General features: G+C 36.4%; 2 protein-coding genes across 3 annotated transcripts; one reads left to right on the plus strand and one right to left on the minus strand.

Moving 5' to 3' along the window:
• Positions 1-868: 868 nt before the first annotated feature.
• Positions 869-6,183, plus strand: LOC142540177 (cell division control protein 48 homolog D-like). Of its 2 annotated transcripts, none has more exons than XM_075646146.1 (9): positions 869-1,030; positions 1,520-1,685; positions 2,883-3,111; positions 3,536-4,302; positions 4,391-4,612; positions 4,710-4,781; positions 4,883-5,164; positions 5,252-5,611; positions 5,691-6,183. In XM_075646146.1, exons 1-9 carry the CDS (start codon positions 1,002-1,004, stop codon positions 5,982-5,984), a joined length of 2,421 nt encoding a protein of 806 aa, XP_075502261.1. In that variant the 5' UTR covers positions 869-1,001; the 3' UTR covers positions 5,985-6,183. The 2 variants fall into 2 exon arrangements, with proteins under 2 accessions (XP_075502261.1, XP_075502260.1); XM_075646145.1 differs by lacking the exon at positions 869-1,030 and adding an exon at positions 1,168-1,355.
• A 2,898-nt stretch (positions 6,184-9,081) lies between these two features.
• Positions 9,082-13,729, minus strand: LOC142540178 (OVARIAN TUMOR DOMAIN-containing deubiquitinating enzyme 12-like). The gene is made up of 11 exons (XM_075646147.1): positions 13,549-13,729; positions 11,657-12,052; positions 11,395-11,561; positions 11,064-11,137; positions 10,849-10,903; positions 10,519-10,593; positions 10,325-10,398; positions 10,058-10,106; positions 9,862-9,946; positions 9,526-9,582; positions 9,082-9,223 (listed from the first exon to the last, which is right to left on the minus strand). The coding sequence occupies exons 2-11, from the start codon at positions 11,970-11,972 to the stop codon at positions 9,174-9,176; spliced, it is 1,002 nt and encodes a 333-aa protein (XP_075502262.1). The 5' UTR covers positions 11,973-12,052; positions 13,549-13,729; the 3' UTR covers positions 9,082-9,173.
• Positions 13,730-13,946: the final 217 nt, after the last annotated feature.

Genomic DNA, 13,946 nt, shown 5'->3' on the forward strand with positions numbered 1-13,946 from the left:
TATTTGGATCATCCATGAAAAAATATTATTTTTTATGCTAAAATTATTACTTTTTATTGTGAATATCGATAGAGTTGTCTCATCTCATATATAAAGATTCGCGAGACCGTCTCACAAAAACTTATTCTAACTTTTATATATTAATCACAAATTTTGATGTGGACAATCTATTACATGACAAATTTGTCTAATCTTAATTATTGCGTACACTACTTTTATATCTCTTAATTTTTTCGAGTATGTTTCGATTTTTTTTTAAGTTATCATTTATCAAATAAATACTCTTGAATTAAATAAAATTAAGAGTGGTTTTGCAATTTTGGAGTGGTCATTAATACGTTCTCTTTGTAATGTAATAAAATATTGTATTTTTTTAATAAATAAATTGCTAATGAAATTGTGAAATAATAAATTATTCAAATTTCATAAATTTTCAAATATATAATTTCATTTCTATATTTAGAAGTATATTTTATTAGTTTGATTAACACACTCATATTATTAATTATAAAAAAACATGTAATTATTTTTGAATGAATTAAATAGAGTTAAATTAGGTAGATTGTATGTACATTTCTTTTCCAACAATTTTCTAAATTTGTGTAAAAAAATCTATATATTTGGGACGGAAAATATTTTATGGCTTCATGTATCTATAGACGCGTGTGTGTGTCTATGTATATAAGCCATTGATGTTTTATTAAGGAAGAGATGCTTTAAAATTATGGAAAATGTATTTTGTAAAATCTGAAATCTTAATTTTCTATCCGAAAAAATCTAAAAGTTGCACCGTTTGTCTTCCATCTTGGTAAATGGCCAAGCAAAGCATCAGTTCAATAGAAATTAGTATAAAATTATTAACCTTTTCTTTCCAAACAAGAAACTGCGCCATCTTCACTATATATATCCCCCTAATATTTGCAGATTTCATAATTCATAGCATATTATTCTCAGTTTCGAAAAATCTTTTCTTTTAATCTGATTCCCAATCATACGACGCCATGAGCAATCAGGCTGAATCTTCCGATTCGTGAGTTTTTTTTCACGTCATTCTTAGATTTGTGTTCTTGCTTGTTTATAGATAGCTGTTCATGTATATATCTCGTGTTCTTCTTCTTTCTTGTTGGGTCTTTGATGTTTTCTTGTGGGTTTCTCTTATTTTTATTTTTTCGGGGTTTTTGTTAACAAGAAACTGCGCCATCTTCACTATATATATCCCCCTAATCTTTGCAGATTTCGTAATTCATAACATATTATTCTCAGTTGCATCATCAAAGCAACTCGAAAAAACTTTTCTTTTAATCTGATTCACAATCATACGACGCCATGAGCAATCAGGCTGAATCTTCCGATTCGCGAGTTTTTTTCACGTCATTCTTAGATTTGTGTTCTTGCTTGTTTATAGATAGCTGTTCATGTATATATCTCGTGTTCTTCTTCTTTCTTGTTGGGTCTTTGATGTTTTCTTGTGGGTTTCTCTGATTTTTATTTTTTCGGGGTTTTGTTATGTGATGTGTAGTAAGGGTACAAAGAGAGATTTTAGTACTGCGATCCTGGAGAAGAAAAAGGCTGCCAATCGATTGGTAGTGGATGAAGCTGTCAACGACGACAACTCGGTGGTGTCTCTTCACCGTGAAACGATGGAAAAACTCCAGCTTTTCCGCGGTGACACAATCTTGATTAAGGTTTTATTTCCCCTATTTATTTTTTTACCATTTCCACTTCCTTTTTCTTGAAAAATGTTGTTGGAGGAATGAATGACATTTGAGATTTTGTTGTTGTGGGCAGGGACGACCCAGAAAATTGAGAGGGGGAGTGGGACAAAACTTGTGTATGGGGACGGGTTTAATAAATTTTTGGGGTCAAAGCATGGATATTTAGAAATTTACACATTAAAATTCAACCTTTTCTGGTGGGTGGCTGGTGAGCGATCGCTGCTGCTTGTTCGATTTGGGGTTTTGGATGTGGTTCGGTCTTTAAAGGATTGTTGCCTTGTTGTATTGTACACTTGTGTTTTCTTTCTGTATCAATATTATTTCTTACTTTCTTTCTTTATTTCGTTTTTTTTATCCATGTTTTCTAGTGCTAATCTCTGAAAAAAGTTTAAGAGTTTGAGTAATGTCTCATGAAAAGTTTCAAAATCATGGCTCATCTTTTAACTTTCTCTGTGTTTGTAATTAATGCTATTAGGTTATAGGGATCCATCCCAAAAGGCTTAGCCTATTGGATTGTGTAAACTTAAGAGTTTAGTACTCTCTTTATTAGTTTTACCAGAAGCTGACGTCCGCGGCGGCTCATTCTATGCGGTTTTAACTCACTTTTCAATTGCATCTCATTCTAGACGGTTTTAACTCACTTTTCAATTGCATGCACCTTATTCGTGTCTATAATTTTTTAATTATCGATACTGCTTTGATTTGATGGTAGCCATTTTCTAAGTCGCCCCCTTCCGCAACGCTCAACGAGAGCACCAATGTTAGGTTATAAACCCAATAAAGGTCTCCAAAAAGGCTTATCTATTGGGTGGTGTACCTCAAGTGTTTATAAGTCATTTTTTATTAGTTTATATTTCAAAGTGGGATATTGTAACATTGCATTCATGTACTGGAAGATTTACTGAGTGGCTATAGTTTATCTGTTGTACAGTTTTGGTTGAGTTCATAATTAATATAGATTACCGATAGTAAAAACTTGGGTGCATTTGCGAGTGAGGATGTTAGATTTTTGTATTTAAGCGCTTGATTTTCCTGTCAATAACTATTATTATTTGGTATACTGTTTAAGCACTCTAAATGTCTAGTACATGACAGATCACGTATATATGTTGCTCACTGATTTCAGTTTTTGGCTTTACATATGTAATACTGTGTATCTGATTACAGGGGAAGAAAAGAAAGGATACGATCTGCATTGCCCTTGCTGACGACACGTGTGATGAACCAAAGATCCGGATGAACAAGGTTGTCAGAAGCAACCTCAAGATTAGGCTAGGAGATGTGGTTTCTGTGCATCAATGTGCTGATGTGAAGTATGGGAAGCGTGTTCACATTCTTCCTGTGGATGACACAATTGAAGGTGTCACTGGAAATCTTTTTGATGCTTACCTAAAACGTAAGTTCTTCACACATGCAAACATGTAGTACATTTGTATATTGTCAAGCTGCCTCATTGATTTTAAATGTTTACGTGATGCTCATTCTTCAACCCTAATCAATCTTTAAAGTAATCAGACATGTTGCATTCTTACTTCAACCTAGAACTAAAACTATGTTGGATATTTGAATGCAATTTGTTAACTATGTAAAATATTTACCCGCTGAAGCCTGTGATTGACAATTATGTGATTTTTTGTTTAGCTTTATCTAATTTAGTGAACTTTTATTGTAATTCTAAATGAACTTTCCACTTTTAAGATTTCGAAGAATACTAATTCTGTGGAAAGTTAATGTGAAGATGGTGCAGTTGAATGTGAACCGATTCTGTCCCGTTATCCTTTTTTTTTCATGGAAATTCATGTTTTCCTCTTGTTGTGCAGCTTATTTCCTCGAGGCATATCGCCCTGTGAGGAAGGGTGACCTATTTCTTGTAAGGGGAGGAATGCGAAGCGTTGAGTTCAAAGTTATTGAGACGGATCCTCCGGAGTATTGTGTTGTTGCTCCCGACACTGAGATCTTCTGTGAGGGGGAACCTATAAGAAGGGAGGATGAGGATCGATTGGATGATGTTGGCTATGATGATGTAGGTGGTGTCCGTAAACAGATGGCTCAGATTCGGGAGTTGGTAGAACTGCCACTAAGGCACCCACAGCTTTTCAAGTCCATTGGTGTCAAACCTCCAAAAGGAATACTGCTTTATGGACCCCCAGGATCTGGAAAGACTTTAATAGCCCGAGCCGTGGCCAATGAAACTGGTGCTTTCTTCTTCTGTATTAACGGACCAGAGATTATGTCTAAATTGGCAGGAGAAAGCGAAAGCAATCTCAGAAAGGCATTTGAAGAAGCTGAGAAAAATGCACCTTCAATCATATTCATTGATGAAATCGACTCAATTGCTCCAAAAAGAGAGAAAACACATGGGGAGGTGGAGAGAAGAATTGTTTCTCAACTCTTGACATTGATGGATGGACTCAAGTCCCGTGCCCATGTTATTGTCATGGGTGCTACAAACCGTCCCAATAGCATTGACCCTGCCTTGAGAAGGTTTGGGAGATTTGATAGAGAAATAGACATTGGTGTTCCCGATGAAGTTGGTCGTCTGGAAGTACTTAGAATCCACACTAAGAATATGAAGCTTGCCGATGATGTAAGTTCAAATTTCTAACTTTTGATTGAGTCATACAATTCTTAGTTTACACCATGATTTAGTTATATTGATCTATCTGCTTTCACAGGTTGATTTGGAAAGAATTGGGAAGGATACACATGGCTATGTTGGTGCTGATTTAGCTGCTCTGTGCACCGAAGCTGCCCTCCAATGCATCAGGGAGAAGATGGATGTGATTGACTTGGAAGACGATTCCATTGATGCAGAGATACTGAACTCCATGGCTGTCACCAACGAACATTTCCAGACTGCCCTTGGAACTAGCAATCCTTCTGCACTACGTGAAACTGTGAGTATTGATATCACACTTTTTTGTTGCTGTTTGATCTTTGTTTAGTTTGAACTTTGAATGCTAAATATGATAATATGCTTCATGGATGTTATAGGTTGTTGAAGTTCCCAATGTCTCCTGGGAAGATATTGGAGGCCTTGAAAATGTCAAGCGTGAGCTCCAAGAGGTATCTATTCTTCACATTATGGACTGTAACTTCTGTGTTTCTTGTATATTCGAAGTTTGAATGGTTTCTTAAACTTATCTTTGACATCGTGTGCCTTATAGACTGTCCAGTATCCAGTGGAGCATCCTGAGAAGTTTGAAAAGTTCGGAATGTCCCCTTCAAAGGGTGTTCTTTTCTATGGCCCTCCCGGTTGTGGGAAGACTTTGTTGGCTAAGGCCATTGCCAATGAATGCCAAGCAAACTTTATAAGTGTCAAAGGTCCTGAATTGCTTACCATGTGGTTTGGAGAGAGTGAAGCCAATGTTCGAGAAATTTTTGACAAGGCTCGCCAATCCGCTCCTTGTGTTCTCTTTTTTGATGAGTTGGACTCAATTGCAACCCAGGTGCATATCGTGGCTCGTGTAAATAGTTCCTATGCTTGGTTTGGTTTTTATTTGTACTAAATTAGATTTCTCCCCTTTTTCTTGCAGAGAGGAAGTAGTGTCGGAGACGCAGGCGGTGCTGCAGACCGAGTATTGAACCAACTTCTGACTGAAATGGATGGCATGAATGCCAAGAAAACGGTTTTCATTATCGGTGCAACCAATAGGCCTGATATAATCGACCCTGCACTCCTCCGCCCTGGTCGTCTTGATCAATTGATTTACATCCCTCTTCCAGACGCTGAATCTCGCTATCAAATCTTCAAATCAAACTTACGAAAATCCCCAGTATCAAAAGATGTCGACCTGAGAGCCCTAGCTCAGTACACTCAAGGCTTCAGCGGTGCTGACATTACTGAAATATGCCAACGTGCCTGCAAGTACGCCATCAGAGAGAACATTGAGAAGGTAAGAATTTTTTGCATTCAACGTGTGATCAATGGACGGAAGTTTCATATGTATTTTCTTGTATTCTCTTGGTACGAAGGACATTGAAAGGGAGAGAAGACGAGGCGAGAATCCGGAGGCCATGGAAGAGGATGGTGAAGATGAGATATCTGAGATCAAGGCAGCCCATTTCGAGGAATCGATGAAGTTTGCACGAAGGAGCGTCAGTGATGCAGATATTCGCAAATATCAGGCATTTGCTCAGACGTTGCAGCAATCTAGAGGATTTGGAACAGAGTTCAGGTTTGCTGAGAACAGTGCTGCCGCTGCTGCCACAGACCCTTTTGCAGTTCCCAAAAGTGCTGCTGCCGATGAAGATGATCTGTATAGTTAGCTATATTTTATAAATGAACTCATGGAACCCTCCAAATGTTGGCTTCTGCTAGAGTACCATGAATCATATATTCTGCCCTGGTGATTGAATTTGTGCATCTTATGATATTATGGGTGCTGTGCTTTTGCGGCGAAATATTTTCAGTTTTGTGATGATCCAAATGTTGTGTCGTACAATATATTTAGTATTTTGATTGTCATGCTTATTACATATAACCCAAAAAAAAAAAAACAAATTCAAGAAGGCTGCCACCAGTCTTTTTTAAAATTAGTTGGGGAGGAATTTTTCAGCTTTACTCCTATTAATTTAAGGTTATTTGCTAATATATTAGATCAACAGTGATGATTATTGATAAATTAACATATTTCATTCCAAGTTACATTCACGGCGGCAACGCCGTTGGTTCCCCCGCCAGTCTCTCTTTCGGCCCAAGTGCGGAACTGCAGAAGTTGGTTCTTAATGTTTCATCCGAAATATAACCTCGTTGCGAAGCAAGTTTTCGTCTCCAACTTTTGTTCAAAATCGAACAGATAAGCCCGGATTAATTCAACCTCTAAATCCCTCCATTTTTATTATCTCTGATATCAAATCTTCATTCCCGCACAATCAACCTCGTATCATCGAACCCGCGAGTACCCGCTTTCTTATTGCCTTCGTTTTTTCAGATTTGTGTGGAAAAACTCGTCCGAAAATCCTCGAAGAGAAGAATCTTGAACCTCGTATAACACTAATTTTGCGATTATTTGGAGTTTGGAAATTTGCCGAGGCCAAGAATATATTGAGTGCGGCTGGCTGTTGCTGATAATTTCAGACGCCCACTTTCTGATACTGCTTTGTGAGTGTGCGAATTGCGAAAAAACCGAAATTAAAGCTAAGTTTTTCGCTATGTTATTCAGGGTTTACGCTGATAACAGAATGATTCAAGAGGGTTTAGAGGTTTTTGAGTACGTGGTAAGTAATGGATCCCAGATTGAAGCGCGTGCTTGCGTGGTTTATTTGGTTGTTTTCAAGAGAAGCCATCAATTCGAGCAGCTATATGATTTTTTTCAGAGGATGCTGAAGCATAATGTGAGATTACAGATTATTCCATGACAATTATGATTGATGGGTTGTGTAAAAAAAATTAAGTTGATAAAGCAAGAAAGTTGATGGATGATTTGATCAACAGAGGTGTTAAACCAAATGCATATATGCCTTTAACACTTTGATAGATGCTTATGTCAAGAAATCGAATTCAAGGGGTGTTGAGGAAATCTTAGATGCAATGAAGAAATACGGGGTGGAGTTCAATGTTGCCACATGCACACTTCTGATTCAGCAGTTTTCAAAATCTGTCAAGGTGGAAGATGCACAGAAACTTTTTGACGAAATGGCTAAGAAGGATGTGCCTGCCGATGTTCGTGTTTATAGTTTGATGAAAAATTTGTTGGTAAGTTGGGGGACTTGAAAGGGCATTTGCATTGTTCGATGAGATTGTGGAGAAGGGAATTGTCCCGAATTCCCAGAGGTATGGATCTTTGATACATGGCTTGTGTAAAACAGGGAAATTGGAGGCGGCAGAAATGTTGCTCAAAGACATGCAAAGGAAAGGAGTAGACATTAATCGGGTGATATTCAATACATTGATAGATGGTTATTGTAGGCTAGGGATGATTGATAAGGCTTGGAGACTGCGAGGTGTTATGGAGGGGAAAGGCCTTGAAGCTGATGTATATGTATATAATATGATTGCTAATAGCCTGTGCAGATTGTACCAGCTTGAAGAAGCTGAGAGATTGCTATTGTCAATGGTGGATAAAGGTGTCGAGCTAAATATTGTTGCTTACGCTACTTTGGTTGATATATATAGCAAGCAAGGAAAATTTCGAGAAGCTAAGAATGTGTTTCTTGAGATGGAAAAATTGGGAAGAAACCGAATGAAGTGACATATAATACTTTGATTGATGGATATTGCAAGAAAGGTAAGCACAGAGACGCATGTTTGCTTAAAAAGGAGATGGAAGATAAGGGCTAACGCCAGATGTGTCAACATATATATCTTTTGTCCATGGGGAACGTATATTTGGTTATGTTGACGAGGCTATGAAATAGTTAAAAGCTTTGCCAGTGAAGAACTTGATTCTGAGTGTGGTGACTTACACAGCATTGATATAACACCGGACGATAATGTGTATGCTTCCCTTGTTGGCAGCCTCCATGGTACTTAACTGTGAAACTAAGATCTGATAGAGGGTTCCTTTGGATAAATGCCTAACCTGTCAAGAATGATGGCACACACTCTTGCTGTTATCAATCAAATCTCTTGCTCCAACAAGTTTGTGCCAGCCAATTGGCGGAACATGTGATTTCTTGAAACTGCATCTGAGTGCATATATGCATAAGAGGAAAGTATTTATGGATCAGCCATTCTCTAAAGAGATGATTATCTGCAGTCCTTTAACATCGGACTGGTCATCTTGAACGGTGGCGCAACAGTAATAGGGTTGGATTCAAAAATTCGAGAGGTGATTTCAATGGATTTAAGAAGGTGAAATTTGGTCTATATTTGCAGTTTGTCTCTGCTTGGCATCTCCATGCCATCCGGTCACTTGGTGTACGGCTCGATTCATGAACTGTGCTCGTTTGCTGGCTTGAAATTCGTGTCTTATTTTTCTCTGTTTCTAAATTACACGTAAACTTGTAAAACTGTGAAAAAATAAAAAAACGACTTATTACTCGCACTTCAGAAACAAATTTCAAATTCATAAAAGAAATTCTAATAGCTCTGTGTTATTCGTGTCAATTATGGTAAGATTATGTATGATTTGTAGTTATTAGTAGTCTGAGTAAACATGTAAATTTATTTGTCTTTTATCTAGTGTTGAAAGCAGTGAGAATAAAACTAGAACTGCTGAGGATGACGGCCATGTGATATATCTTTGCATGATTTGAATAAGTATTTTTATTTTTAAAAATAAATCTTTGAAAACCCTACAAGAAAATACAAAGAATAAAAAATTTAACAGTGAAGAGTGGGGAGCAACGTTAACAAACCATAAAACTAAAACCAAGTTTCTGATCGAATGAATGATATGAGTGAATGATATAGGATATGGAGTAACAAATAAATATGACCTCCAATGTGTAATCTAAGCAACTATAAAGAATCGGGGTATACAGCTCACAAGATCAATATGTCTAGTGTTGATTTCAGAAGTTCCACCACTTTTTCTTCCTCTTAAAATCAGCTGGTGGCAAATCTGAAATGATGATGAATTTTCTGAAATTAGTGTATATAGACATGAAAAGCTAGTGTCATTTGAGCTACACTATCGACGGTTTTAACTCATCGGTATGAGCCCGGGTGTATCTGACATATGGGACAAGCAAATACAATATCCCTGAAACTCGTCAAATTTCTCCAAGCAAATGTCCTCAATCTGCTCCCGATTACTAGTATTCAATTGATATTTAAAGCAAACAACTGAGTAAAGATCACCATTTAATCCCCATTCTAGCTTGAAGCACTCTATCGAATCAGGAGATTAAAAAGAGAAATTACCTCCTTGAGGGTAGATTGAATTATAATGCACCTCAGCCCAGAAGCTCAAATACACAACTGCATGAGACATGACCAAAATGTTTAATGATTGCCACAAGACGAAGCATATTAACGTAACTTGAAAAAACAAGCAAAATATAGAACTCCTCCGGGAATAATTTTGGAAAGGCAAGATGTTTCAATGTTCCCATTTTAAGGATACAGAAATCAACATCACACAAAGTATATGACTGAATAAGAGAGTTGTGAGATCCGAACATTTTATTAACTGGAATATGGCAATCATGATCAAGTAATTCACAAGATTTACAGTGTAAACAACCATTTAAAAGTAACCTCTTTTTGACTTTTGTTGTTGGGGAAGAATCTCGATGTAGCAGGTGTCCTTGAATGAAGTAACTACAAGAATTCTGACACCATACTGTCAATAGGAAAATTGCTACATATTAGTTCCAGGAAACATATTCTTTGAAACAGAAAATCCAAATATGTTTAAAAGCCAAAAATAACAAATGTATGTGGAAAAAAATACCGAATCCGCAGCTGCCTGCAGCGTGACATGATCACCCCATTCTCCCCTCCTGATTTAATAATTAAGCAGTGTAATGCTCACATAAGAAACGTATTAAAAAAGTTAACACTTGTACCACTAGCCATTTGGCTCAGTGGAATGTTATGCTCACAAAAGTTGGGGATCTCTCGGTTCGAGACTTACACCACCCCATTACTCGAATAAAAATGAAAAAAATAGAAGTTAACACTCGTACACAACAATTGACGGCAAAGTTTTGAATCATACTTATATATTCTCTTCAAGTACTCAGCATAATCCATTGGAACATACCCCTCGTACATTTCTGGATGAGCTTTAAGCTGACAATATCAAATCAACACATAGCAAGCCGTCAGTTTTAGATAAATAACGTAAATATAGGATTCGAAGAATACCTGAGAAAGGAAATGGGGCAACAGAAAAAACAAAGCTACAATAACCTGGCAGACAACTTGCTGTCTCACGAATTTGTGGTGCTCAGGGGTCCGATAGAATTGATCTGATAAAGCACGGAACTATAGCAAACAGAAAAAGACTGAAGCAGAGTCAACTTAAAGTACAAATATATATACAGCAAGATCACTGAAATTTTTAGATATGTATAAGTAAAACATAAGTATGTTACAGCAAACATAATTATGTCCCCCATAATTTTATCATCACATAAAAGGAAGATTACACCTTAAAGGAAACATAACCAACCCAAAAAAAGTCATATGACTACGATATTAATAGTAAACATAATCATTGTTAAAGACAGATAAACTAACCTGACAGTTACCATCTCCTTGAACTTTGTGCTCAATCAAGTCATATAACTTTAACCTGAAACGTTCACAACCTTCAAGTTACATCTCGATCATGCTTGCTAATTGACCAACATAAATTATCTGGTGTAGACAAGACGTTCAATTGAACCACCATAAAACACAGTTGAACTAGCAGCTAAATATGTACGGGAAACGACAATAGGGTTCTGATGTACCTGTCTAGTAGCCTTTGATGATCAGAAGTCGCTTCATCAACTGAAGGTATTTCTCCATTAATTCTAGGAACATGCTACATGAAATCAATCATACACTTATTTCCTTCGATTGTAACCTTTTCTAGGGATTAGAATCTTGTTCAAGCACGCAAAACTAAAAGAGTTTAATGGCTAGTACTTCAAAGCTTTAAGTTTTCTAGACAGAATCAAAGACCTAAATATGATTGATAATTTAGGAAAAACACAGCTCTTGGCCTCGATCTGTCAACTGAATGTCATATGCACAGTGATGATTCCCACATGAGAGAGGACTTGGGGGAATTATACTTACAGGAACAGGAAACATCTGGTACAACCTCTTTTCGACTTCTCCATCAAGTTCAAACTCATCTGCTATTTCCAAATTATAAGAAGAACCATCATCATCACAAGATCTATCACCAGGACTGGAACATATACTGCCCACATCAACATTCTCACGCGGTCCACCCTCCTGGCCTACAAATTTTTCACGTTTTATTAGGCATTTACAACGAGACCATCAGATCTTTAGCATAGGGAAGAAAGAAGGTTGAAAAGGAGTAATAGCATACCAAGAAAATAATTATCTGAAGAGTCATGCCAGTTTGGGACAACACTAGAGCTTTGTGAATATTCTTCACCAGAATGTGATAATTCAGGAGATTCTGAAATTGATAGCCGTGACAATTCTTCTTGGAAAAGAGCACGCGCAATAATCTCATCTTTGTCAATGCTGGCATAATCTGTATCACAGTGACTATCTCTAATATACTGCTCGTGACAAATTTTTAAATCATGTCGAGTACTATCACCATAGTAATTATTACTGAATATTTGATCCACATTGAAAAAACTCCAAGAAGCAGCATCTGATTCTGGCTCATACATAATTATTCCCTATTTTATTAGAGCTCACCAACAGCAGTGCTCTTTTTATTAACAAATGTTCGCTCTGAAACACCTGCCAGCTAAACAAAAAACGATTTATTCAGTTAAGAAATAGCATATCAACCTCAGTAAGTTAGCTCTCAACAAATTACTAGCTTTGAAGAAAATGAGATAGGTATCTGTTGACTATCCACTTCCTTTTTTTAACGTGAAGATAATCAGTTTCTTGCATCCAGTTCTTGAATATTCATTGGTAGAAGAAATAAGGTCGTAAAATAAAAATAGCTACGCCATAGAGTGGACATCTCAAGGCATTATTAGAGAATTCAATTACGTGCAAACCAAATTCAATTTCCAACTACTTTTTTTTACAAAAACAAATAAATATAAAGTGATTAAAAATAACATATAAAATAAAATCTTGAGCATATCCATGGATGAATCTAAAAATTCCCTTATCCCATTTTATTCAAAACCACAAAATTCTCAGATGAGCTACATCTGTCAAGTAGTTCAGAAGTTCAAAGATCAAGTTTGTATACGCTTCTGAACTTGGAAACTTTATATTTTGCAGGTGCTCAACCCAATAGTAAAAGGTGGCTAGAATTGACAATAAACTTTCAACTCGGACATATATCATTTTTCAAGACAACATGTGTTCAAATGATCAACTACAATGTTTGGTTACCAATGACTGATAAATATTCTTCCAAGATACCCATGATGTTCATGGAGTGAAATCACATATAACCTATGAAAATGTTCACAACGTCAACTTTCTGCCAATTTAAGGCCCATGTGAATGTGTCATCAAAACATTCCATCCATAAAATTTTCTTCAGTTTCTTAGTTGTCAAAGGCTTCTTAGCCCAAAGTTCACGTTCTTATCCAATCAACTTTGACTGGCTTAGAGATGACCACCATGTACAAAAGTTTTCTACCGACAATTCCAGAACTAAAAAGGATGCTTCCAGATAGAAACATAAAGGTTGACTTTCAAAGAGTCGAATGGCTTTTATTTTAACCTCCAGGAACCAACCAAGTTGCGGACAAAAAAAATAGAAAAGAACAGTCTGCAAAAAGATACAATAAAATTTCAAATTGTTATTCAACACATACATATACCTGCAACATAAGTTAATTTCCCCTCTCCTCAATCACCTTGACACAAATCCAACCAATATCTATTCTTTGATTCATTTTCCAACAAATAAGAAACTTCAATACAAACCTCCCATGTAAAAAGTTGAAATCAATCAGCATAACCACATGCAGAAGCAGACATCATCCCCACATAGAAATTAAATGTCTCCAAAACAAATTCTTTTGATCATGATAATATAATCTCAGTAAAAAAAATTGCTGCTCTAAAAAACAGATGTCTTTGAAAATTAAACCACGAATTTAGATATTTTTAAATCTATTTAAGCTGCCCCAAGCATATTAAAAAACAAAATAATCACCTAGAAAAATCAAAAACTTCATTACAAAGCAATTCGAAATCGAAATCGAAATCAAACAGAAAAAAACAGGGAGATCACTCAATGCACAACAAAATCAAGAAAAAGAAAATCACCTCTAAGCCTCAATCAATATGCAAAAAGGAATCACAACCCAATACCAATGTGACGTATTGAGATAGAGTTAGCAGAACCAATTGGAAATGGGGAAAATAGAGGCCCGAATTAAAGGGGGGTTTATATACAGTCGGGGAGTGCAATTGGTTAAAAATCGAACAAGTTGGTGCGGAATGGGAATGTCACCTGTCGGAGCATCGGCTAGCCTTTGAGTGGATCCAAAGATACCGTTGGTTTAAATGGTCTTTTCTTCAACGGTTGTATATTATTACACGCATTGGAATATCCTCATTTTAGGACATTCAAATATTTGCGATCTATAAAAATCGAACTCTTAAATTTTTCCCATATAAATTGTAACTAAAGACAATTATAATCTTTCAACGTAATTGCAAAA

The sequence above is a fragment of the Primulina tabacum genome, chromosome 3 (genome assembly GCF_025594145.1).
Source record: "Primulina tabacum isolate GXHZ01 chromosome 3, ASM2559414v2, whole genome shotgun sequence".
Lineage (NCBI taxonomy): Eukaryota > Viridiplantae > Streptophyta > Magnoliopsida > Lamiales > Gesneriaceae > Primulina > Primulina tabacum.